Source organism: Sesamum indicum, linkage group LG9 (assembly GCF_026168435.1).
Source record: "Sesamum indicum cultivar Baizhima isolate 11 linkage group LG9, ASM2616843v1, whole genome shotgun sequence".
In the NCBI taxonomy this organism is placed as follows: domain Eukaryota; kingdom Viridiplantae; phylum Streptophyta; class Magnoliopsida; order Lamiales; family Pedaliaceae; genus Sesamum; species Sesamum indicum.
Window position 1 is genome coordinate 22,731,803 of NC_142665.1, and position 25,963 is coordinate 22,757,765.

General features: G+C 45.9%; 2 protein-coding genes across 4 annotated transcripts; both read left to right on the plus strand.

The window, feature by feature from the left end:
- The first annotated feature begins 15,256 nt into the window (after positions 1 to 15,256).
- On the plus strand, positions 15,257 to 19,630 carry LOC105177754 (zinc finger (C3HC4-type RING finger) family protein / BRCT domain-containing protein). Of its 3 annotated transcripts, none has more exons than XM_011100999.3 (7): positions 15,257 to 15,541; positions 15,668 to 15,801; positions 16,206 to 16,365; positions 16,704 to 16,844; positions 17,492 to 18,055; positions 18,644 to 18,820; positions 19,187 to 19,630. In XM_011100999.3, the coding sequence occupies exons 1-7, from the start codon at positions 15,386 to 15,388 to the stop codon at positions 19,358 to 19,360; spliced, it is 1,506 nt and encodes a 501-aa protein (XP_011099301.1). In that variant the 5' UTR covers positions 15,257 to 15,385; the 3' UTR covers positions 19,361 to 19,630. The 3 variants fall into 3 exon arrangements, with proteins under 3 accessions (XP_011099301.1, XP_020554647.1, XP_088740579.1); XM_020698988.2 differs by having other exon boundaries at positions 15,259 to 15,541; positions 18,644 to 18,824; positions 19,187 to 19,358; XM_088884453.1 differs by having other exon boundaries at positions 15,259 to 15,541; positions 18,644 to 18,926; positions 19,187 to 19,321.
- A 3,908-nt stretch (positions 19,631 to 23,538) lies between these two features.
- Positions 23,539 to 25,444, plus strand: LOC105177753 (protein trichome birefringence-like 19). Its single transcript, XM_011100997.3, has 2 exons — positions 23,539 to 24,183; positions 24,580 to 25,444. The coding sequence occupies exons 1-2, from the start codon at positions 23,539 to 23,541 to the stop codon at positions 25,339 to 25,341; spliced, it is 1,407 nt and encodes a 468-aa protein (XP_011099299.1). The 3' UTR covers positions 25,342 to 25,444.
- Positions 25,445 to 25,963: the final 519 nt, after the last annotated feature.

The following is a 25,963-nucleotide window of genomic DNA, read 5'->3' on the forward strand; positions in this document are numbered from 1 at the left end:
CGCAGGCAGCCACTGCCGACGTGCGCGCGCAGCAGCCACTGCCGACGGCCGCGCGCAGGTAGCCACTGCCGACGTGCGCGCGCGCGCCTGTACGGACAGTGCCGACGGCCGCGCGCGCGCCTGTGCGGGCACTGCCGACGTGCGCGCGCGCGCGCAGGCAGCCCGTGCCGACGAGCGCGCGCGCGCCTCGGGCGTCGCGTCACCTCAAAATCATATGATTAATTCATTTTTGTTGAAATAATTTATTTTTGAGTTATGAAAATTTTTATTTAATTATTTTAATTATTAAAAAAAAAAAAAAAAACGCTTGCGCGGACGCCGGGGCTCGGGCGTCCACTGCATGAAAATTTTCGCGTCACCTCAAAATCACATGATTAATTCATTTTTGTTGAAATAATTTATTTTTGAGTTATGAAAATTTTTATTTAATTATTTTAATTATTAAAAAAAAAAAAAAAAAAAAAAACGCTTGCGCGGACGCTGCCGGCGCGCGCGCGCAGGCGGGCACTGCCGGGCGGGCGCGCGCAGCAGCCATTGCCGACGGCCGCGCGCAGGCAGCCACTGCCGACGTGCGCGCGCGCGCCTGTACGGACAGTGCCGACGGCCGCGCGAGCGCCTGTGCGGGCACTGCCGACGTGCGCGCGCAGGCAGCCCGTGCCGACGTGCGCGCGCGCGCGCCTCGAGCGTCGCGTCACCTCAAAATCACATGATTAATTCATTTTTGTTGAAATAATTTACTTTTGAGTTATGAAAATTTTTATTTAATTATTTTAATTATTAAAAAAAAAAAAAAAAAAAAACGCTTGCGCGGACGCCGGGCCTCGGGCGTCCACTGCATGAAAATTTTCGCGTCACCTCAAAATCACATGATTAATTCATTTTTGTTGAAATAATTTATTTTTGAGTTATGAAAATTTTTATTTAATTATTTTAATTATTAAAAAAAAAAAACGCTTGCGCGGACGCTGCCGGCGCGCGCGCGCAGGCGGGCACTCCCGGGCGGGCGCGCGCGCGCAGGCGGGCATTGCCGGGCGGGCGCGCGCAGCAGCCACTGCCGACGGCCGCGCGCAGGCAGCCACTGCCGACGTGCGCGCGCGCGCCTGTACGGACAGTGCCGACGGCCGCGCGCGCGCCTGTGCGGGCACTGCCGACGTGCGCGCGCAGGCAGCCCGTGCCGACGTGCGCGCGCAGGCAGCCCGTGCCGACGTGCGCGCGCGCGCGCCTCGGGCATCGCGTCACCTCAAAATCACATGATTAATTCATTTTTGTTGAAATAATTTATTTTTGAGTTATGAAAATTTTTATTTAATTATTTTAATTATTAAAAAAAAAAAAAAAAAACGCTTGCGCGGACGCCGGGCCTCGGGCGTCCACTGCATGAAAATTTTCGCGTCACCTCAAAATCACATGATTAATTCATTTTTGTTGAAATAATTTATTTTTGAGTTATGAAAATTTTTATTTAATTATTTTAATTATTAAAAAAAAAAAAAAAAAAAAACGCTTGCGCGGACGCCGGGCCTCGGGCGTCCACTGCATGAAAATTTTCGCGTCACCTCAAAATCACATGATTAATTCATTTTCGTTGAAATAATTTATTTTTGAGTTATGAAAATTTTTATTTAATTATTTTAATTATTAAAATAAAAAAAAAACGCTTGCGCGGACGCCGGGCCTCGGGCGTCCACTGCATGAAAATTTTCGCGTCACCTCAAAATCACATGATTAATTCATTTTTGTTGAAATAATTTATTTTTGAGTTATGAAAATTTTTATTTAATTATTTTAATTATTAAAAAAAAAAAAAAAAAAAACGCTTGCGCGGACGCTGCCGGGCGGGCGCGCGCGCGCAGGCGGGCACTGCCGGGCGGGCGCGCGCAGCAGCCACTGCCGACGGCCGCGCGCGCGCCTGTGCGGGCACTGCCGACGTGCGCGCGCAGGCAGCCCGTGCCGACGTGCGCGCGCGCGCGCCTCGGTCGTCGCGTCACCTCAAAATCACATGATTAATTCATTTTTGTTGAAATAATTTACTTTTGATTTATAAAAATTTTTATTTAATTATTTTAATTATTAAAAAAAAAAAAAAAAAAAAACGCTTGCGCGGACGCCGGGCCTCGGGCGTCCACTGCATGAAAATTTTCGCGTCACCTCAAAATCACATGATTAATTCATTTTTGTTGAAATAATTTATTTTTGAGGTATGAAAATTTTTATTTAATTATTTTAATTATTAAAAAAAAAAAAAAAAAACGCTTGCGCGGACGCTGCCGGCGCGCGCGCGCAGGCGGGCACTGCCGGGCGGGGCCGCGCGCGCCTGCGCGGGCACTGCAGGGCGGCCGCGCGCGCGCCGGCGCGGGCACTGCAGGGCGGGCGCGCGCGCGCCTGCGCGGGCACTGCCGGGCGGGCGCGCGCGCGCCTGCGCGGGCACTGCCGGGCGGGCGCGCGCGCGCCTGCGCGGGCACTGCCGGGCGGGCGCGCGCGCGCCTGCGCGGGCACTGCCGGGCGGGGCCGCACGCGCCTGCGCGGGCACTGCCGGGCGGGGCCTCGCGGGCACTCGGGCGGGCGCGCGCGCGCCTGCGCGGACTGTGCCGGCCTGCGCGCGGGCGCCAGTGCGGGCACAGCCGGGCGCGCGGGCGCCTGCGCGGCGTGTGCCGGCCTGCCCGCGCGCGCCTGCGCGGCCTGTGCCGGCCTGCGCGCGCGCGCCTGCGCCGCCTGTGCGGCCTGCGCCGGCCTGCCCGCGCGCGCCTGCGCGGCCTGCGCGGCGTGTGCCGGCCTGCCCGCGCGCGCCTGCGCGGCCTGTGCCGGCATGCCTGCGCTGCCTGCGCGGCGTGTGCCGGCCTGCCCGCGCGCTCCTGCGCGGCCTGTGCCGGCCTGCGCGCGCGCGCCTGCGCGGACTGTACCCGCCTGCGCGGCCTGCGCCGGCCTGCCCGCGCGCGCCTGCGCGGCCTGTGCCGGCATGCGCGCGCGCGCCTGCGCGGCCTGTGCCGGCCTGCGCGCGCGCGCCTGCGCGGTCTGTGCCGGCCTGCGCGCGCGCACCTGCGCGGCCTGTGCGGCCTGCGCCGGCCTGTCCCCGCGCGCCTGCGCGGCCTGTGCCGGCATGCGCGCGCGCGCCTGCGCGGCCTGTGTTGGCCTGCGCGGACCGTGCCGGCTTGCGCGCGCGCGCCTGCGCGGCCTGTGCGGCCTGCGCGGCCCATGCCGGCATGCGCGCGCGCGCCTTGGCCGACCACTGCATGAAAATTTGCACGTCACCTCAAAATGACATGATTAATTCATTTTTGTTGAAATAATTAATTTTTGAGGTGTGAAAATTTTTATTTAATTATTTTAATTATTAAAAAAATAATAAATAAAAGGAAAAAATGGGAAAAATATGAAGACACAATAGAATAATATTTTAATTTTTTACGCATCGTATTTGTATCGCGAAATATTTATTTTATTATATTCAGTTATATTATGCGTTCCAAATGTTTGAAAAATAATTGAGAAAAAAACTGGAGAGTTCACGTTCGCGCGGACACTGCCGACGTGCGCGCGCAGGCAGCCACTGCCGACGTGCGCGCGCAGCAGCCACTGCCGACGGCCGCGCGCAGGTAGCCACTGCCGACGTGCGCGCGCGCGCCTGTACGGACAGTGCCGACGGCCGCGCGCGCGCCTGTGCGGGCACTGCCGACGTGCGCGCGCGCGCGCAGGCAGCCCGTGCCGACGAGCGCGCGCGCGCGCCTCGGGCGTCGCGTCACCTCAAAATCATATGATTAATTCATTTTTGTTGAAATAATTTATTTTTGAGTTATGAAAATTTTTATTTAATTATTTTAATTATTAAAAAAAAAAAAAAAAACGCTTGCGCGGACGCCGGGGCTCGGGCGTCCACTGCATGAAAATTTTCGCGTCACCTCAAAATCACATGATTAATTCATTTTTGTTGAAATAATTTATTTTTGAGTTATGAAAATTTTTATTTAATTATTTTAATTATTAAAAAAAAAAAAAAAAAAAAAAACGCTTGCGCGGACGCTGCCGGCGCGCGCGCGCAGGCGGGCACTGCCGGGCGGGCGCGCGCAGCAGCCATTGCCGACGGCCGCGCGCAGGCAGCCACTGCCGACGTGCGCGCGCGCGCCTGTACGGACAGTGCCGACGGCCGCGCGAGCGCCTGTGCGGGCACTGCCGACGTGCGCGCGCAGGCAGCCCGTGCCGACGTGCGCGCGCGCGCGCCTCGAGCGTCGCGTCACCTCAAAATCACATGATTAATTCATTTTTGTTGAAATAATTTACTTTTGAGTTATGAAAATTTTTATTTAATTATTTTAATTATTAAAAAAAAAAAAAAAAAAAAAACGCTTGCGCGGACGCCGGGCCTCGGGCGTCCACTGCATGAAAATTTTCGCGTCACCTCAAAATCACATGATTAATTCATTTTTGTTGAAATAATTTATTTTTGAGTTATGAAAATTTTTATTTAATTATTTTAATTATTAAAAAAAAAAAACGCTTGCGCGGACGCTGCCGGCGCGCGCGCGCAGGCGGGCACTCCCGGGCGGGCGCGCGCGCGCAGGCGGGCATTGCCGGGCGGGCGCGCGCAGCAGCCACTGCCGACGGCCGCGCGCAGGCAGCCACTGCCGACGTGCGCGCGCGCGCCTGTACGGACAGTGCCGACGGCCGCGCGCGCGCCTGTGCGGGCACTGCCGACGTGCGCGCGCAGGCAGCCCGTGCCGACGTGCGCGCGCAGGCAGCCCGTGCCGACGTGCGCGCGCGCGCGCCTCGGGCATCGCGTCACCTCAAAATCACATGATTAATTCATTTTTGTTGAAATAATTTATTTTTGAGTTATGAAAATTTTTATTTAATTATTTTAATTATTAAAAAAAAAAAAAAAAACGCTTGCGCGGACGCCGGGCCTCGGGCGTCCACTGCATGAAAATTTTCGCGTCACCTCAAAATCACATGATTAATTCATTTTTGTTGAAATAATTTATTTTTGAGTTATGAAAATTTTTATTTAATTATTTTAATTATTAAAAAAAAAAAAAAAAAAAAACGCTTGCGCAGACGCCGGGCCTCGGGCGTCCACTGCATGAAAATTTTCGCGTCACCTCAAAATCACATGATTAATTCATTTTCGTTGAAATAATTTATTTTTGAGTTATGAAAATTTTTATTTAATTATTTTAATTATTAAAAAAAAAAAACGCTTGCGCGGACGCTGCCGGCGCGCGCGCGCAGGCGGGCACTCCCGGGCGGGCGCGCGCGCGCAGGCGGGCACTCCCGGGCGGGCGCGCGCGCGCAGGCGGGCACTGCCGGGCGGGCGCGCGCAGCAGCCACTGCCGACGGCCGCGCGCAGGCAGCCACTGCCGACGTGCGCGCGCGCGCCTGTACGGACAGTGCCGACGGCCGCGCGCGCGCCTGTGCGGGCACTGCCGACGTGCGCGCGCAGGCAGCCCGTGCCGACGTGCGCGCGCACGCGCCTCGGGCGTCGCGTAACCTCAAAATCACATGATTAATTCATTTTTGTTGAAATAATTTACTTTTGATTTATGAAAATTTTTATTTAATTATTTTAATTATTAAAAAAAAAAAAAAAAAAAACGCTTGCGCGGACGCCGGGCCTCGGGCGTCCACTGCATGAAAATTTTCGCGTCACCTCAAAATCACATGATTAATTCATTTTTGTTGAAATAATTTATTTTTGAGTTATGAAAATTTTTATTTAATTATTTTAATTATTAAAAAAAAAAAAAAAAAAACGCTTGCGCGGACGCTGCCGGCGCGCGCGCAGGCGGGCACTGCCGGGCGGGCGCGCGCAGCAGCCACTGCCGACGGCCGCGCGCAGGCAGCCACTGCCGACGTGCGCGCGCGCGCCTGTACGGACAGTGACGACGGCCGCGCGAGCGCCTGTGCGGGCACTGCCGACGTGCGCGCAGGCAGCCCGTGCCGACGTGCGCGCGCGCGGCTCGAGCGTCGCGTCACCTCAAAATCACATGATTAATTCATTTTTGTTGAAATAATTTACTTTTGAGTTATGAAAATTTTTATTTAATTATTTTAATTATTAAAAAAAAAAAAAAAACGCTTGCGTGGACGCCGGGCCTCGGGCGTCCACTGCATGAAAATTTTCGCGTCACCTCAAAATCACATGATTAATTCATTTTTGTTGAAATAATTTATTTTTGAGTTATGAAAATTTTTATTTAATTATTTTAATTATTAAAAAAAAAAACGCTTGCGCGGACGCTGCCGGCGCGCGCGCGCAGGCGGGCACTCCCGGGCGGGCGCGCGCAGCAGCCACTGCCGACGGCCGCGCGCAGGCAGCCACTGCCGACGTGCGCGCGCGCGCCTGTACGGACAGTGCCGACGGCCGCGCGCGCGCCTGTGCGGGCACTGCCGACGTGCGCGCGCAGGCAGCCCGTGCCGACGTGCGCGCGCGCGCGCCTCGGGCATCGCGTCACCTCAAAATCACATGATTAATTCATTTTTGTTGAAATAATTTATTTTTGAGTTATGAAAATTTTTATTTAATTATTTTAATTATTAAAAAAAAAAAAAAAAACGCTTGCGCGGACGCCGGGCCTCGGGCGTCCACTGCATGAAAATTTTCGCGTCACCTCAAAATCACATGATTAATTCATTTTTGTTGAAATAATTTATTTTTGAGTTATGAAAATTTTTATTTAATTATTTTAATTATTAAAAAAAAAAAAAAAAAAAAAACGCTTGCGCGGACGCCGGGCCTCGGGCGTCCACTGCATGAAAATTTTCGCGTCACCTCAAAATCACATGATTAATTCATTTTTGTTGAAATAATTTATTTTTGAGTTATGAAAATTTTTATTTAATTATTTTAATTATTAAAAAAAAAAACGCTTGCGCGGACGCTGCCGGCGCGCGCGCGCAGGCGGGCACTCCCGGGCGGGCGCGCGCGCGCAGGCGGGCACTGCCGGGCGGGCGCGCGCAGCAGCCACTGCCGACGGCCGCGCGCAGGCAGCCACTGCCGACGTGCGCGCGCGCGCCTGTACGGACAGTGCCGACGGCCGCGCGCGCGCCTGTGCGGGCACTGCCGACGTGCGCGCGCAGGCAGCCCGTGCCGACGTGCGCGCGCACGCGCCTCGGGCGTCGCGTAACCTCAAAATCACATGATTAATTCATTTTTGTTGAAATAATTTACTTTTGAATTATGAAAATTTTTATTTAATTATTTTAATTATTAAAAAAAAAAAAAAAAAAACGCTTGCGCGGACGCCGGGCCTCGGGCGTCCACTGCATGAAAATTTTCGCGTCACCTCAAAATCACATGATTAATTCATTTTTGTTGAAATAATTTATTTTTGAGTTATGAAAATTTTTATTTAATTATTTTAATTATTAAAAAATAAATAAATAAATAAAACGCTTGCGCGGACGCTGCCGGCGCGCGCGCAGGCGGGCACTGCCGGGCGGGCGCGCGCAGCAGCCACTGCCGACGGCCGCGCGCAGGCAGCCACTGCCGACGTGCGCGCGCGCGCCTGTACGGACAGTGCCGACGGCCGCGCGAGCGCCTGTGCGGGCACGGCCGACGTGCGCGCAGGCAGCCCGTGCCGACGTGCGCGCGCGCGCCTCGAGCGTCGCGTCACCTCAAAATCACATGATTAATTCATTTTTGTTGAAATAATTTACTTTTGAGTTATGAAAATTTTTATTTAATTATTTTAATTATTAAAAAAAAAAAAAAAAGCTTGCGCGGACGCCGGGCCTCGGGCGTCCACTGCATGAAAATTTTCGCGTCACCTCAAAATCACATGATTAATTCATTTTTGTTGAAATAATTTATTTTTGAGTTATGAAAATTTTTATTTAATTATTTTAATTATTAAAAAAAAACGCTTGCGCGGACGCTGCCGGCGCGCGCGCGCAGGCGGGCACTCCCGGGCGGGCGCGCGCAGCAGCCACTGCCGACGGCCGCGCGCAGGCAGCCACTGCCGACGTGCGCGCGCGCGCCTGTACGGACAGTGCCGACGGCCGCGCGCGCGCCTGTGCGGGCACTGCCGACGTGCGCGCGCAGGCAGCCCGTGCCGACGTGCGCGCGCGCGCGCCTCGGGCATCGCGTCACCTCAAAATCACATGATTAATTCATTTTTGTTGAAATAATTTATTTTTGAGTTATGAAAATTTTTATTTAATTATTTTAATTATTAAAAAAAAAAAAAAACGCTTGCGCGGACGCCGGGCCTCGGGCGTCCACAGCATGAAAATTTTCGCGTCACCTCAAAATCACATGATTAATTCATTTTTGTTGAAATAATTTATTTTTGAGTTATGAAAATTTTTATTTAATTATTTTAATTATTAAAAAAAAAAAAAAACGCTTGCGCGGACGCCGGGCCTCGGGCGTCCACAGCATGAAAATTTTCGCGTCACCTCAAAATCACATGATTAATTCATTTTTGTTGAAATAATTTATTTTTGAGTTATGAAAATTTTTATTTAATTATTTTAATTATTAAAAAAAAAAAAAAAAAAAACGCTTGCGCGGACGCCGGGCCTCGGGCGTCCACTGCATGAAAATTTTCGCGTCACCTCAAAATCACATGATTAATTCATTTTTGTTGAAATAATTTATTTTTGAGTTATGAAAATTTTTATTTAATTATTTTAATTATTAAAAAAAAAAAACGCTTGCGCGGACGCTGCCGGCGCGCGCGCGCAGGCGGGCACTCCCGGGCGGGCGCGCGCAGCAGCCACTGCCGACGGCCGCGCGCAGGCAGCCACTGCCGACGTGCGCGCGCGCGCCTGTACGGACAGTGCCGACGGCCGCGCGCGCGCCTGTGCGGGCACTGCCGACGTGCGCGCGCAGGCAGCCCGTGCCGACGTGCGCGCGCACGCGCCTCGGGCGTCGCGTAACCTCAAAATCACATGATTAATTCATTTTTGTTGAAATAATTTACTTTTGATTTATGAAAATTTTTATTTAATTATTTTAATTATTAAAAAAAAAAAAAAAAAAAAAACGCTTGCGCGGACGCCGGGCCTCGGGCGTCCACTGCATGAAAATTTTCGCGTCACCTCAAAATCACATGATTAATTCATTTTTGTTGAAATAATTTATTTTTGAGTTATGAAAATTTTTATTTAATTATTTTAATTATTAAAAAAATAAATAAATAAATAAAACGCTTGCGCGGACGCTGCCGGCGCGCGCGCGCAGGCGGGCACTGCCGGTCGGGGCCGCGCGCGCCTGCGCGGGCACTGCAGGGCGGGCGCGCGCGCGCCTGCGCGGGCAGTGCCGGGCGCGCCTGCGCGGGCACTGCCGGGCGCGCCTGCGCGGGCACTGCCGGGCGCGCCTGCGCGGGCACTGCCGGGCGCGCCTGCGCGGGCACTGCCGGGCGCGCCTGCGCGGGCACTGCCGGGCGGGGCCGGGCGCGCCTGCGCGGGCACTGCCGGGCGGGCGCGCGCGCGCCTGCGCGGACTGTGCCGGCCTGCGCGCGGGCGCCAGTGCGGGCACTGCCGGGCGCGCGGGCGCCTGCGCGGCGTGTGCCGGCCTGCCCGCGCGCGCCTGCGCGGCCTGTGCCGGCATGCCTGCGCGGCGTGTGCCGGCCTGCCCGCGCGCGCCTGCGCGGCCTGTGCCGGCATGCCTGCGCTGCCTGCGCGGCGTGTGCCGGCCTGCCCGCGCGCGCCTGCGCGGCCTGTGCCGGCATGCCTGCGCTGCCTGCGCGGCGTGTGCCGGCCTGCCCGCGCGCGCCTGCGCGGCCTGTGCCGGCCTGCGCGCGCGCGCCTGCGCGGCCTGCGCCGGCCTGCCCGCGCGCGCCTGCGCGGCCTGTGCCGGCATGCGCGCGCGCGCCTGCGCGGCCTGTGCCGGCCTGCGCGCGCGCGCCTGCGCAGTCTGTGCCGGCCTGCGCGCGCGCACCTGCGCGGCCTGCGCCGGCCTGTCCCCGCGCGCCTGCGCGGCCTGTGTTGGCCTGCGCGGACCGTGCCGGCCTGCGCGCGCGCGCCTGCGCGGCCCGTGCCGGCATGCGCGCGCGCGCCTTGGCCGACCACTGCATGAAAATTTGCACGTCACCTCAAAATGACATGATTAATTCATTTTTGTTGAAATAATTAATTTTTGAGGTGTGAAAATTTTTATTTAATTATTTTAATTATTAAAAAATTAATAAATAAAAGGAAAAAAATGGAAAAAATATGAAGACACAATAGAATAATATTTTAATTTTTTACGCATCGTATTTGTATCGCGAAATATTTATTTTATTATATTCAGTTATATTGTGCGTCCCAAATGTTTGAAAAATAATTGAGAAAAAAACTGGAGAGTTCACGTTCGCGCGGACACTGCCGACGTGCGCGCGCAGGCAGCCACTGCCGACGTGCGCGCGCAGCAGCCACTGCCGACGGCCGCGCGCAGGCAGCCACTTCCGACGTGCGCGCGCGCGCCCGTACGGACAGTGCCGACGGCCGCGCGCGCGCCTGTGCGGGCACTGCCGACGTACGCGCGCAGGCAGCCCGTGCCAACGTGGGCGCGCGCGCGCCTCGGGCGACCACTGCATGAAAATTTTCACGTCACCTCAAAATCACATGATTAATTCATTTTTGTTGAAATAATTTATTTTTGAGTTATGAAAATTTTTATTTAATTATTAAAAAAAAAAAAGGCCTGCGCGGACACTGCCGATGTGCGCGCGCAGGTAGCGACTGCCGACGGGCGCGCGCGCGCCTGTACGGACAGTGCCGACGGCCGCGCGCGCAGCCCCTGCCACCGTGCGCGCGCGCGCCTGTGCAGGCACTACTGACGTGCGCATGCAGGCAGCCCGTGCCGACGTGCGCGCGCGCGCCTCGGGCGACCACTGCATGAAAATTTTTCACGTCATCTCAAAATCACATGATTAATTCATTTTTGTTGAAATAATTTATTTTTGAGTTATGAAAATTTTTATTTAATTATTAAAAAAAAAAGGCCTGCGCGGACACTACCCACGTGCACGCACAGGCAGCCACTACTGACGGTCGCGCGCGCGCCTGTACGGATAGTGCCGACGGCCGCGCGCGCAGCCCGTGCCGCCGTGCGCGCACGCGCCTGTGCGGCCACTGCCGACGTGCGCACGCAGGCAGCCCGTGCCGACGCACGCGCGCGCGCGCCTCGGGCAACCACTGCATGAAAATTTGGACGTAACCTCAAAATCACATGATTAATTCATTTTTGTTGAAATAATTTATTTTTGAGTTATGAAAATTTTTATTTAATTATTTTAATTATTAAAAAAAAAAGGCCTGCGCGGACACTGCCGTCGTGCTCGCGCAGGCAGCCACTGCCGACGGGCGCGCGCGCAGCCCCTGCCGCCGTGCGCGCGCGCGCCTGTGCGGGCACCGCCGACGTGCGCGCGCAGGCTGCCTGTGCCGACGTGCGCCCGCGCACCACGGGCGACCACTGCATGAAAATTTTCACATCAACTCAAAATCACATGATTAATTCATTTTTGTTAAAATAATTTATTTTTGAGTTATGAAAATTTTTATTTAATTATTTTAATTATAAAAAAAAAGCCTGCGTGGACACTGCCGACTTGCGCGCGCAGGCAGCCACTGCCGACGGGCGCGCGCGCGTCTGCGCGGGCACTGCCGACTGGCGCGCGCTCGCCTGTACGGACAGTGCCGACGGCCGCGCGCGCAGCCCCTGCCGCCATGCGCGCGCGCGCCTGTGCGGGCACTGCCGACGTGCGCGCGCGCGCGCCTCGGGCGACCACTGCATGAAAATTTTCACGTCACCTCAAAATCACATGATTAATTCTTTTTTGTTGAAATAATTTATTTTTGAGTTATAAAATTTTTTATTTAATTATTTTAATTATTAAAAAAAAAAAGCCTGCGCGGACACTACCGACGTGCGCGCGCAGGCAGCCATTGCCGAAGGGCGCGCGCGCGCCTGCGCGGGCACTACCCACCTGCGCGGACTGTGCTTGCCTGCGCGCGGGCGCCAGTGCGGGTACTGCCGGCCGCGCGCGCGCCTGCGCGGACAGTGCCGGCCTGCGTGCGGGCGCCTGCGCGGGCACTGCTGGCCTGCGCGCGCGCCGGCGCGGACAGTGCGGGCCTGCGCAGGCACTGCTGGCCTGCGCGGACTGTGCCGGCCTGCGCGCGCGCGCCGGCGCGGACAGTGCCGGCGTGCGCGCAGGGAGCCCGTGCCGAGGCGCGTGCGCGCGTGCCTTGCCCGACCACTGCATGAAAATTTGTATGTCACCTCAAAATGAAATGATTAATTCATTTTTGTTGAAATAATTAATTTTTGAGTTGTGAAATTTTTTATTTAATTATTTTAATTATTAAAAAAATAATAAATAAAAGGAAAAAATGAGAAAAATATGAAGACACATTAGAATAATATTTTAATTTTTTACGCATCGTATTTGTATCGCGAAATATTTATTTTATTATATTCAGTTATATTGTGCGTACCAAATGTTTGAAAAATAATTATGAAAAAAACTGGAGGGTTCACGTTCAAATCCGCTGTTCTCCAACAAAATTATTATGTATACATGAGCATTGCGTCTTCACGTGCACATCCTGTACGTCTTCACGTGCGCGCGTGCAGGCGGAAGGCGGCAGACGCCGCCTGCCCGACCACTGCCGACGCTCGCGCGCGCCCATGCGGACGCTGCCGACGCGCGCGCGCAGGCAGCCCTTGCCGACGTGCGTGCGCGCCTATGCGGACACTGCCGCCGTGCGCGCGCGCGCCTGTGCGGACACTGCCGACGGCCGCGCGCGCAGCCCCTGCCGCCGTGCGCGCGCAGGCAGCCCGTGCCGGCGTACGCGCGCGCGCGCCTCGTCACCTTAAAATCAAATGATTAATTCATTTTTGTTGAAATAATTTATTTTTGAGTTATGAAAATTTTTATTTAATTATTTTAATTATTAAAAAAATAATAAATAAAAGGCCTGCGCGGACACTGCCGACGTGCGCGCGCGCGCCTGTACGGACAGTGCCGACGGCCGCGCGCGCAGCCCCTGTTGCCGTGCGCGCGCGCGCCTGTGCGGGCACTGCCGACGTGCGCGCGCGTGCGCCTCGGGCGACCACTGCATGAAAATTTTCACGTCACCTTAAAATCACATAATTAATTCATTTTTGTTGAAATAATTTATTTTTGAGTTATGAAAATTTTTATTTAATTATTTTAATTATTAAAAAAAAAAAAGACCTGCGCGGACACTGCCGACGTGCGCGCGCAGGCAGCCACTGCCGATGGGCGCGCGCGCGCCTGCGCGGGCACTGCCGATGGCCGCGCGCGCAGCCACTGCCGCCGTGCGCGCGCGCGCGCCTGTGCAACACTGCATGAAAATTTGGATGTCACCTCAAAATCACATGATTAATTCATTTTTGTTGAACTAATTTATTTTTGAGTTATGAAAATTTTTATTTGATTATTTTAATTATTAAAAAAATAATATATAAAAGTCAGGCGCGGACACTGCCGACGTGCGCGCGCAGGCAACCACTGCCGACATGCGCGCGCTCGCCTGTGCGGATACTGCCGACGTCCGCGCGCTCGCCTCTGCGGACACTACCGACGTGCGCGCGCGCGCAGGCAGCCCGTGCCGACGTGCGCGCGCGCCCCTCGGGCGACCACTGCAGCAAAATTTGCACGTCACCTAACAATCACATGATTAATTCATTTTTGTTGAAATAATTTATTTTTGAGTTATGAAAATTTTTATTTAATTATTTTAATTGTTAAAAAAATATTAAATAAAAGGCCTGCACGGACACTGCCGACGTGCGCGCGCGCCTGTGCGGACGCTGCCGACGCGTGCGCGCAGGCCGACTGGCGCCCGTGCAGGCGGACACTGCCTACGGGCGCGCGCGCGTCTGGACACTTCCGACGCACGCGCGCAGGCGGACGGGCGCCCGTGCAGGCAGCCCCTGCCGGCCTGCGCGCTCGCTCCTGGCCAACCACTGCCGACCTGCGCGCGCGCCTGTGCAACACTGCCGACGCGCGCGCACAGGCAGACGGGCGCCCGTGCAGGCAACCCCTACCGGCCTGCGCGCGCGCGCCTGTGCGGACACCACCCATGGGTGCGCGCAGGCAGACGGCAGCAGATCGGCGCCCTTGCATGCATCCCCTGCCAGCCTGCCCGCCCGCCTGACCGACCATTGCCGACAGTTTGCCGTTGCGGCTGTGATGGCGTTCGGCGCACACGATGCAAATGGGCATCGGCCGCTCGCAACACCGTAGACCCCCGCTCAAGCGCCTCGCCGGACTCCCGCCGCCAAAACAAGGCCAACACAAGCCATGAGGGCGGCCGAGGCTTTTCTGGTTTATGGTGTATGGTGCATAATATAGGTTTTTCTGGTTTGCTACATATTAATACTTGTTTCATTTCTTGGTTTTTTCTTAGTCTCGATGTTTTATTTTTTTATAAATATTAAACTGCCAAATCGCCTGCAATCATTCGAAATCGCACAAAATCGCACCTTTAATTTTAATTTTAAAAACGGCAATTTAAATTTATATGAACCGCAGTGACAATTCAATTTGATAATAAATTTAAAAAAATTGAAACTCCGCGGTGAGTACTCCTAATACTTTCTTCTACAGAAAGCCTAATGCGTGCAGAATCACAAAATAAAGCCAGCAGCCATTTTTTATTTCTCAGTTCTCACCAACTCTACATGCTAATTTTATTTTTATATTTTACGTCCACATGTCATCAGCTTGTTTTAACTGGTATTTTGCATCAGTTACGATCAAGGCAAAATCCAATTTCAAGTATTATTCACCGTGAAGCTCATGAAAATTGGTGAAGAGATTAACGTTGTCGTTGTTGTATGAGCTATTAAAAGAAGGATACGAGGATTACTTGTACTGTTATCTTCTGCAAATTCAATTCATTTTGACAAAAAATTGGATGGATGGATGGATGACATTAGTGGTATACATAATCAAAATCAACAAATTTTGATTTTGTATTCCCCAAATAAAAAGAAAAGCATATTGTACAGTATACACTATTATTTTAGATTTGATTCAAATCTTAATTTTTTTTTTTAAGATAAATTATGACGGATTCTGCATAATAATGATTATTTTCTCATGATTTGAATATCTATAAATATTTTCTTCGTGTTAACTATTATGGGGTTATTTATTATATGATTATTAATTTTATATCGGTATCTGTAATTTTTTTAAGTAATAAAAAAATATTTATAAATATAATAAATTTTAAAAAAGTAACCCGGCCCACCAAGAATTTCAATCGTGAAGCCAACTGATTCAAATATTTCAATTTTTCAGCCGGCGGTGCCACAAGTTCCCATACACAATTCAAAATTTCAAATATTTCATTTCGCGGCATAGCCACAATTCCCTACACGCAGGGAGGCCTATCATTGAAGACGAATCCACGAATAGAATCGCCAACCATGGAAGACAAATCCGCTATACCGTTGAAAGGAATGGAGTCGATACTAGCCACAGTGAGCGGATACCATGGCGCCGAGAGATTCAATCTAATCAGACTAATATCAAGAACTGGCGCTAGTTACGTCGGAAGTATGAATCAATCTGTTACTCATTTGGTAGGCATTTCGATCCCAGCTGTTTAAGTACTTTTTCATAGAACGAATCATGGATTTAATGAATACTTCGTCTGTCGAATTTCCAATCATTTCTCTTTTAGCAGTTTGATTGCTTGCGTCGTTTAGGTCTGCTGGAAATTTGAAGGAAGAAAATACGAGCTTGCGAAGAAGCTCAAGATAAAAATTGTTAATCATCGCTGGATTGAGGAATGTGTAAAGAAAGGAAAGCGTGTTTCGGAGGAACCGTACACGTCTCAGAGGTACTCAGAGTTGTGGAAGTTAGGTTTTGGATGAATTTTCTTTGTTCTAGAATAATGTCTTCGCTGTTCTGTTGCATTCTTGTTCTGTATGGTGGTTTTGATCGAATGTTATTTTTCCTTTTACTAGGAGGAAATGATCCACATTATTAGTGGCAGTGGTGTTGCTTCAAATTGTGATTGGGTGTTCCTTCTATTATATTTGTATATCTAAATTATGTCTCACATTCTCATTCCAGAGTTCGTGGTACAATGTTATCTGTTTCTGCGTGATGTAATATACAGTAATTTGGCTAATTTTAGCCTAACAGAAAATATGGTTCCTCTGGCTGTTGTCTGATTTATTGAATTACTAACAATGTTTTACTGTTATGGCATCATATGTTCCTATTCTCAATTTCTTCTAGTGGGGAAGAAACAGGACCTCTGTGTTTGGACGTTCGGTTGGGGATTAACCCGACAAGCGCACGATCTAGAGCATTGAAGAACACTAAAGAACCTGTGATTGATATTGAATGTGAAGGCATATATGATCGTGCTTGGACGGAATTGCTTCTTTTTGATGAGGTTACTGTCGGATTTTAATTTCGTTTCATTTTGATAATCAAATAGAATTTTACCTGTTATTCATTATTGTTTTAGCTTTTGGCTTACATGCATTATTCTGCGTGCTTGTTAGCTTCTTGTGGTTCGCAATATCTCCTGTCTATCAATAGGTTTATATCCGTAACAAACCGCACAAAGCTATCACTATTAAGAGCCCAAAATGCTTAAATGCCAGTACCGTATGTCAGACCATCTTGTTTCTTTCTTTCTGCAAACATTTCTTCTGTAAATTCTTTCAGCTGCCTCTTGGTTATTTTAGCATGACCTAAGTTGTGATTTTGTTATCTGATCTATTTCAGGATCCCTTTCCTCAGCAGAGGCAGAATGGCCGTCGTTCTAATAGATCAGCTAGGAAAGCAATTGAAAGAAGTTTAAGGAAGGATTGTCCTAGTAGCAGCAGATATTGCCTTGAGACTCCATCAGGGCCAACAGTTATGGAGGTATTCAAATATTATAAGTTCCTTTCACGTTTCCTTCCCAATCTCTAGAAGTTCTAGAATTACAATATATATTAATAGAAAATATAGCTTTGTTTTTGGATTTAATTTAATAGAAACTTTTGATAAGTCTTCATAGCACTGTTTAAGTTCAATTGGCTTGGTATAAGGTGGACTGTAATGAATGAAGTGTATTTTCCAAGGATAACTAATGTGGATAGTTACTGGCAAGTGAACTTTTCATATTCTTGTTTGTTTCAAATAGTATCACCTGAATACAAGGTTTTTTGTTTTTGAGAACGATGTCTTTAACTCGTAGAAATATTGATTTTCCTTGGGGTTACTAATTTAACCAGTATAGTTAATCATCTTTTCTGCTGAAGTCTTAAAACTATCCATTAGGATCTCTTTAAATATATTTCAGCCGAGGCTGCTGAGGGTATTTACAATTTCCTTCAGCGATCATTTGAATCTTGTTAGATTTGTTGATTAATGTTCTTCTTGTCCTCTCTTGAAAGACCTCATTGCTTTTCCAAATACACCTGTCTTACTAATTTTTCTTTGTTTTCAGTTAGTCAGTGTGCTCAACTTTTTCCTCATGTGAGATCCAGATTGGTTAATGCATTTTCCTTGTCTTTTCTTTTAAATAGCTTGAGGAAGCAAGCACTTCTCTGCCTGCATATTCTTGTAGACAGAGAAAAAGGAATTCAATTTCACCAGAAAGTCAGGGCAAAGGCCGTAGGCTGGTCAAAAAGCGTATAAGCATGGACGATTGGTTATTAACTTCAAATGTGGAGGAGTACAAGGAGGATAACGTATTACCTGAGAATAATTTCAGTAGAATTCTGTCCGATAGTTCAGATGTCGAGAGGGACCAAGGTTTACCTAATGGGCGCATATCTGATGCAAGGTGCTTCTTGAGTGGGCAAGATGATGGTGATGGTTGTGATGGTCTTGAAGAGAATGAGGATGTGAATGCTGGAAATCTGAACCCACATATTCATGTTGCACAATCTTCCCTCCTTGAAACTTCAGATGAACTCAAAGTTGCTGCTAATGAGGATTTCATTGATGTTGATCCTGGTAGCAGACTACCTGCATCAAGTGAGTTCTCATGTGTTATATGTTGGACGGATTTCAGTTCCACTAGGGGAGTACTGCCATGTGGTCATCGATTTTGTTTCTCGTGCATCCAGAACTGGGCAGACCATATGGTATGATTTTTCTGGTTTTCAGTTTCCCGGTGACTGTTTTTCCTTCAACCTCCTACCTGATGTTTTGTTTACTGCACTACAACAAATTTCTTCTGGTAGTAGTTTGTATCTGATTGTATGCATTTTTATTCTAAGATTTTCTGGCTTTAGTGTTTGGAGCATGAGCGGATTGGCATGATGTTCACCATAGGAGAGCAAAAAATGTTTCTATTGTCAGGTCATAGCTGTTAGAGAGAGGAGAGACCATATATATTGTCTCTAACAAATCAAGAGAATATTTATTAGTCCCTAACATGCAGCCTCAAGTTCAGTCCATATTCTTCTCCAAAGACCCATGCACATAGAATTCTTTATCATAAATGGGGTGATATGATATCCTAGACTTTGCATACATTTGACTGTGGAGTCTGATATCATTGAACAATCATCTAATTAGGGTATGTGGGAGAGCATAGACATTTACCGACACTGATATCTTATTGAAAGGCGATAAGTTAGTAGTTTATGGCATGATAAATAGTTCTTGTAAGAACAATAATAGAAGTTTATTTTCAATGTATTGCTTACTGATAGTTACACTGGGTGCAGGCTTCAAGAAAGAAGACTTCAACATGTCCTCTGTGCAAAGCTAGTTTCATATGCATAACTAAAGTGGAAGATGCTGTTTCTTCAGATCAGAAAATATATTCACAATCCATTCCTCATGACCATTCGAAAACTGACCTATACATTCTTCCTGATGAAACATGTGGTCCTCCCAGTAATGCAAGTGATTGCAATTTTCCACTTTTCTGTTATTTAATATTATCTAGTTATTTGTTGCTTCTCCAGCGAATCAAGATACCTTGGTGTCTTCAGATTATATAACTATGTATTGACATCAATCCTTGCCTCTTCATTTATGTCTTTAGGGCTTTATCTTGTTTATTAACTTGAAAGACTCTGCAAGCTACTCTGTACACCAAAAATGCAATATTATTCCAAATATCTTACTGTAAATTCTTGGATCCCTTTTGGAGTTCTCTAGAGGAACTATAACTTAGATATCAATCATGCTACAATTTTGGGCTTGCTTTTCTGTTTGGTTGTTTTATTTGTAACTTGAGTTTCTTTGTTGTTATTGTTATGCAGCCATCAGCCATAGTTTGTTGTCGATGCTTCAGTAGAGAACCTGAGGATCTTCTTATCAGATGTAATTTCTGCCAGACTCGATGTGTTCATTCCTACTGCCTTGATCCCCTATTGTTGCCATGGATCTGTGTCCACTGCAAGGATCTCCAAATGCTTTACCTCCACAGCCGTTAGGTCACTTGAACTAATTTTTATGTATCGTGCATAGTCAGTAATTTTTTGCACATAAAAGTTTCATTTCACGAAAACTAGCATGGGCATTTTGGTTGAACAGTATGTCGGTCTTTGTCCTCACCATTTGGTCCCATGCCCCACCATTTACTGTTGGAACTCTATATGTTACTCGTTTTTGTAGTGCTGATATGAGCGTTGCTGATAATTTACCATACAATTACTGAACTTATTTGTAATTTTATCTCATCAAGCAGTCCCCCTTAAATGCAATTTTGCACTTTCCATTTCTACTATTATCTGTTCTATAGTTGATTTTGTGATGTTGATCTTCCGAAAATTGCAAATAAAACTTTTTTATTTGATCTATGGAGTGTCCGTCCAGTTAACTGGGTGCAACAGGAATCACGCTAAGCTGTGTTCACACGCTATTAACTAAGTTAAAAGAATAATTTGGATCAAGATTGAATCTAATCGATCCGATAACAAAAGGGCACCGGCCTGTCTCTTTTTAAGTAGAAATAGGATTTCCACGTCACAAAGCATGTATGTTGCATCAAACTGTTGTGTTCATATCTCCTTTACATGTGTTTTATATATTCATTTAAAAAGAAAAGAGTAGACATGGTCATGCAGTGGCCGCAGCAAATTTGTACAGGGAGCCCTTGTCCTTTTAAGGTTGAGACAGCATAAGCATTACTGGTAGATTTTGTAATCTAGTGATTAGATCACCGCCACCTTTGCTTAGGTTTGATTGCCGTACAGTTCTCGCTCCTCACACTGAGAATAGGCCTCTCTTTTTTTTTCTTGCTTTTTTCAGCTTTCCTTCATGAATAGTTTATTTTTCATCTGCTATTTGCCCTTATCGTCCATCATAATTTATGATGATGGTGTTAAATGCTAATCACTTGAATAACATTCATTGGAATTGTACCGCATAAATACACATTATATGGATAAAATCTAAATATTGATATATGTAATGTGTATACATGAATAGTAACATAAAGATGTAACAAAATTTGTAACAGCAAATCCGAATCGGAGAAATAGAGCAGCAATGTGGTAAACTTAGTTTGGTAGGAAGATGGTAGGGATAAATAAATTGGGTGGTGTACAGTTTCACATGCAAAATTCAGTTACATTTCAGTATCATCAAATAATTAATGAATTGGTGTATGATGTTGCCATACCTCTTTTCATTTGTTAGTTTTGGAATTTTGTGGTGAGGGTATGGTGGATTCTTGTTGCTTTCTACAAATAATTGCTACTTTTAACCGGCCTCAATATATGCTCTCCTGACATGCCCAACTTTCTCTCACAGGGAATTCTCACCAATTCTCTGTCTTGTCAAAAGCATCATCATCTTTCCTAATGCATTCAGTACTATGATATAAAATATTATGCGGTGGAAACCATAATTGCTCATGCTTATCAACAATACCAAACTATAATAAAAAGACAGATTGATTACTGGTATCAGTAAATGTGTAACAAAGAATTCAGTTTCAAATTCAGAATAGATTTTATTTGAGCGTCGGATTAATGCTCCAAACATAGTGTAGTCTGGTTGGACTTGATTTAAATTAGAATTTATAATTGTTGAGGAGTTTAGTATATGCACATCACAACCAGTCATTAATATTTTAGCTCATAACTATCCTAAAACACACACGCACGCACCATATGTTTATAGTGTGAGTGTGTGTATGAGAGAGAAAGAGCGAGCCATGAATTGTAGATTTAATTAAGAAGATGAAGAGCATATATAAATATATATTATTAGGACTAATTTGAAGTACAGCGAGAGAGAGAGAGAGAGAGAGGTATAAATAGAGAAAATTAAAGAGATAGAAAAGATCAGAAGGTGTAGCTTCTGGTGGTGGGGGAATCAGCGATCTTGAGAGTGTCTTGAATGAGCTTTCTGGCCTTTCTGCTGCGAATTTCGACTCTCATGCTTTCGCTCTTCTCAATCTTGTCGTAAGGCTTCTTGAGTTTGATGGACTTTTTGAGTTTGGACTTGAAGCTCGTCATCAACCTCTCCAACCCCATCATCACCATTGCAATTACCAGAAATGAGAGAGAGAGAGTGAGTTTGGAGATGTGGGGAAAGTGATGAGGGAGGATATATGAATGAATCAACCGTACATACACACCACACCACGTTTTCTGCACAAGTAGGAATTTGGTACGATTTCAGGTCTTGCAATTTTTATCCCTCCCTTGGGGCCCACCTCACTTTTATTATTATAACTAACTAAGAAAAATAGAATCTAATTAAATTTGGTCCATTCAAATTCTATTAATTATATGTTGTTGTTTTAATGGACATCTAATTAATTATCTGAGTATAGTCAAACTTTTTTCTCACTGATTAAGATTAATTTGATTTAGATACAATAAATAAATACAATACATGACAAACATAGAATTCCTTTATTACAGTAATGTTTTATGTTTTCAGTAATAATTATATGTAGCAACCTTAAAAAAATCAAACTTTACTCACACACACACGCGCGCGCTCAAAATTGAATGAAAGAGGGTTATGAGATAGAAGGAAGCAGCACACTATGTTTGGATTCATGTTTTTGCATTTTTCAAGACAAGATAAAATATATTTAATGTTTGTTTTTGTATTTTTACACCATATTTGTGTGTTTTTTTATTTTTCAACTTTATATATATATATATATATTTTAAATAACTTCAAAATACAAATTCAAATATATTATCTATCTCCAACACGAATTAATTTATCTCTATTTTTCTCCTTTTATTTTCAAAATACAAAACAAAATACTTAAAATACAAATTCAAACATTACGGCAATGTCTTCTCCTCCCCTCCGCTGTGGGCCACCCAACATATGAGACGCCATTTTCAGCCTTGTCTTTTTACTTTTGTATTATCTTCACTTCTATGGCGTCTAATCACTTTACGTTAACACATCGCGGCTTGCGTGGATTCAAGCCGCTCACAAATATCACTATTCCGTCCCTGCATTTTCTGTTACCCGATATTTACGTCCACCACTCTATAATACATGACCAATTAAATACGTTTATCGCCATTCTTGTATACAAACAAATAATTAGTTGGGCAGTGTTTTTTCTTCTTTCTTTTTTTTTTTTTTTTTTTTGGTCCCATATTTAATCGCATTAACTTAACATAAATGTGAAAACCTTGGACTGGACAGAGGATATTTTGTTTATTTTTGTGTCACACATTGATTTACGTCCAAGAATTTATTATATGCGGCTTTATTTTTTAATTATAATGTAATTTATGTATTCTTTTTTACATTAAAAGAATGCGTTAATATATGACACGAAAATATAATAAAAATATTCACATTGTAGGAAGATGTGGGACATGACCAGAAGACACGGGCCTCCTAGCCCATTAAGGATTTTTCATATTATTACTCAACACAAGACTGATTGGGCTTTTGGGCCCAACTAAATACAATGATCCGTTCCAGAAAGAATAAGGCAATATTTTTTCCCTTGAGTTTTAATTGACTTTCGCTGAACCCAGAAAGAGGGAGGAAATATAAAAAATTAAAAAAATGGATGACAACCAAAGCTAGATTCTTTACACTATTCCTTACCAATTTTAAAATTTTCTGTAGATTAATTACAATAAATTAGCATTATTAGACAAGTTCAGTATTGCTGGATGCATTATAAAAAATATGACTTTTTCTAATCATAATTAATTACTAAAATCAAAACTAAATGTAGAAAATACAAATTAAATACAGTTGTGTGACGCATATTAGCCATTTTAATTTAATCTTTGAGATTGAAACACCAGCCATGCATAACTGGAAACAATGATAAATAAATTATGATAAATATTAATCAATTCCGATCATAACTTAAATTTTTAAATTAATTTTATTTAATCATGAAAGATAGTATATTGATTTCTTACCATTTTAAAATCATAATTATTTTTCATGCAGAAAAAAAAATTAAGTTTTTCATAGTGATCATGTATATAATAAAAGCGAAAAAAAGGTATATATAGAAATTGTGATATAGTAATACTTTTTGGTCCACCCAAACATACATGCACGTAAGGTTTGGGAGGTGTCCGCAAGATTCGTGTGGAGAAATGATTTCCTTCCATTTTCCTGAAACCTGCATTAATTAATCCCTTCCCTCTCCACGGAAATGAAGTTACTTTCATCACGAAAACCCCATTATTCTCCAACCCCACGCAAATCATCCAAGTTTGCCCCATTCATAGCCCTCGCCCTACTCTTAACCATCCCTTTATATACTTTTCCTCCTTCCCACAAATTACTACTACCCCTCCTCTTGGAACGTAATAATAATAGCAACCTCCCTTGCTCATCTCTGCCATGCAACGACGGAGGTGGTGGCGGTCTCACGCTGCGCCGCCGGGAATTGAGACTGGGAAAGGGTAACTATAGCAGGAATAGAAAGGTGGGACGTCCAAAAGAATATTTGACAAGGGTGTCGACAGCGACACATAATGAAGAACCTGGAATTATAAGAACCAAAGTGTTGGAGGATCAGAAATGCGACTTATTTACAGGGGAATGGGTGCCCAATCCTCAAGGCCCCTATTACACAAACGCGACTTGTGATGCGATTCAGGATCATCAAAATTGCATGAAATATGGACGGCCGGATACAGGGTTCTTGAAATGGAGGTGGAAGCCTGACGGCTGTGATTTGCCGATATTTGATCCTCACCAGTTTTTGGAACTTGTACAGGGAAAATCGCTAGCCTTTGTTGGTGATTCGGTGGCTAGAAATCAGATGCAGTCTTTGATTTGCCTCTTGTCAAGAGTAAGTTTAATGATTCTATCTATTTCTTTAATTATTAACTGTGCTTATTAATTTAGTTTCTAAGTTTAATTAAATACTTTGATTGTAATTCTATCTATCTGCAGTCGTCATTAATTAATTATCATAAGCATCTTGAGTTAACTGTGTCTTTTGTCTCTCTCTATATTTGCCTAATCAAGATTGAAAAATTACAATCTCCCGACACAAATACAAGTATCCCTACTTTTCTTCATCTCAACTAAGTAATGTCCTAATTCAAACAGATGGCTACTTGTCTTATTTTATATAAGTTTGTTATAATTATTTTTATATATTATTCAATTTATTAATGTATATATTAGTATAATTATGTAAATTATCATTTTTATTTTAATAAAGTCTCATGATTATTATCAGGTAGCATATCCGGAGGACTTGTCCGCTCCAACGGACCAAAACAAGCGCTACCAATACACAGAACACGACTTTAACATTTCCATGTTCTGGTCACCCTATTTGGTCAAGACTGGAAAATTAGACCCCAACGAAAAGCGCCCTTTCGATTTATACCTCGACGAGTTTGACCCACACTGGACAACTAAAATCGCACTTTTCGACTACCTAATCATCTCCGCCGGCCACTGGTTCTTCCGCCCCACCTACTTCTATGTGAACAACCGCCGCATGGGCTGCCTCTACTGCCCCGAGTCCAACATCAGCCACATGACCTCAGTTTTCAGCTACCGGCGGGCTTTTCGGACGGCGTTCCGGGCCATTAACGGCGCTGTCAATTTCAAGGGCGTGACGTTTCTTAGAACGTTTGCGCCGTCGCATTTTGAGGGAGGGCCGTGGGACAAGGGCGGGAATTGCGTGAGGAAGAGGCCGTTCAAGAGGAAGGAGACCAGTTTGAGGGATTTCAGTCTGGAGATGTATTTGATACAGTTGGAGGAGCTGAAAATTGCGCGGAGAGCAGGGAGGAGAAATGGAGGGAAGTTCAGGCTGTTTGATGCAACGAAGCCTATGTTACTCAGGCCGGACGGGCATCCGAGTAAATACGGGAATTGGCCGGTGGCAAATCAGACATTCGCCAATGACTGTGTGCACTGGTGCTTGCCTGGTCCAATTGATTCTTGGAATGATTTCTTGCAGGAGTTGCTGAAAAGAGAAAATAAGAGATAAATTTTTCCTTTTTTTACTGTAATTCTGAATAAATTAGTGGGGGGGTGCTACACCACTGTAAATTTTTCTACATAGACAAAAATGTTGAAATAACTTTCACGACCGTTTTCTGTCATTAACGTTTCTTTTTTGTCTTAAAATGTTTTTGAATTTTTTTTATAATTTTTAACAAAATATAAAATTAATTTTAAAATTTCATAAAATATGAGGTCAAGTATGAAATGATCCCTAAACTGTGAGAATAGTTTTGCAATTTTGCCAATCGTACATAAAGGAAATTTTCAATTTAGGTACACTAGGCAGAGGTCTAATTAGGAAGCAAAGCGTAGTTTGAAAACTAACATAACCACCCAGAGAATTAATAAGCATCGACCTATTTATGATATTTTTTTTTCATGTAAATGATGAAACAATTAATGATTCGTTTTCCAAATACTAATTGACTTATTATATTCAAATTGTTAAAAACCACACAACATACCCACAAATAATAATCCTGTAACATCCATTTTAAATAATTAAAATGAAAGAAATGTCAAAACAAATTTAACAATAACTAATTAACGAATATTAATTTCAATTAATTAAATGTTGGAACTTTGAGGCGTGTCTTGCTTGCTTG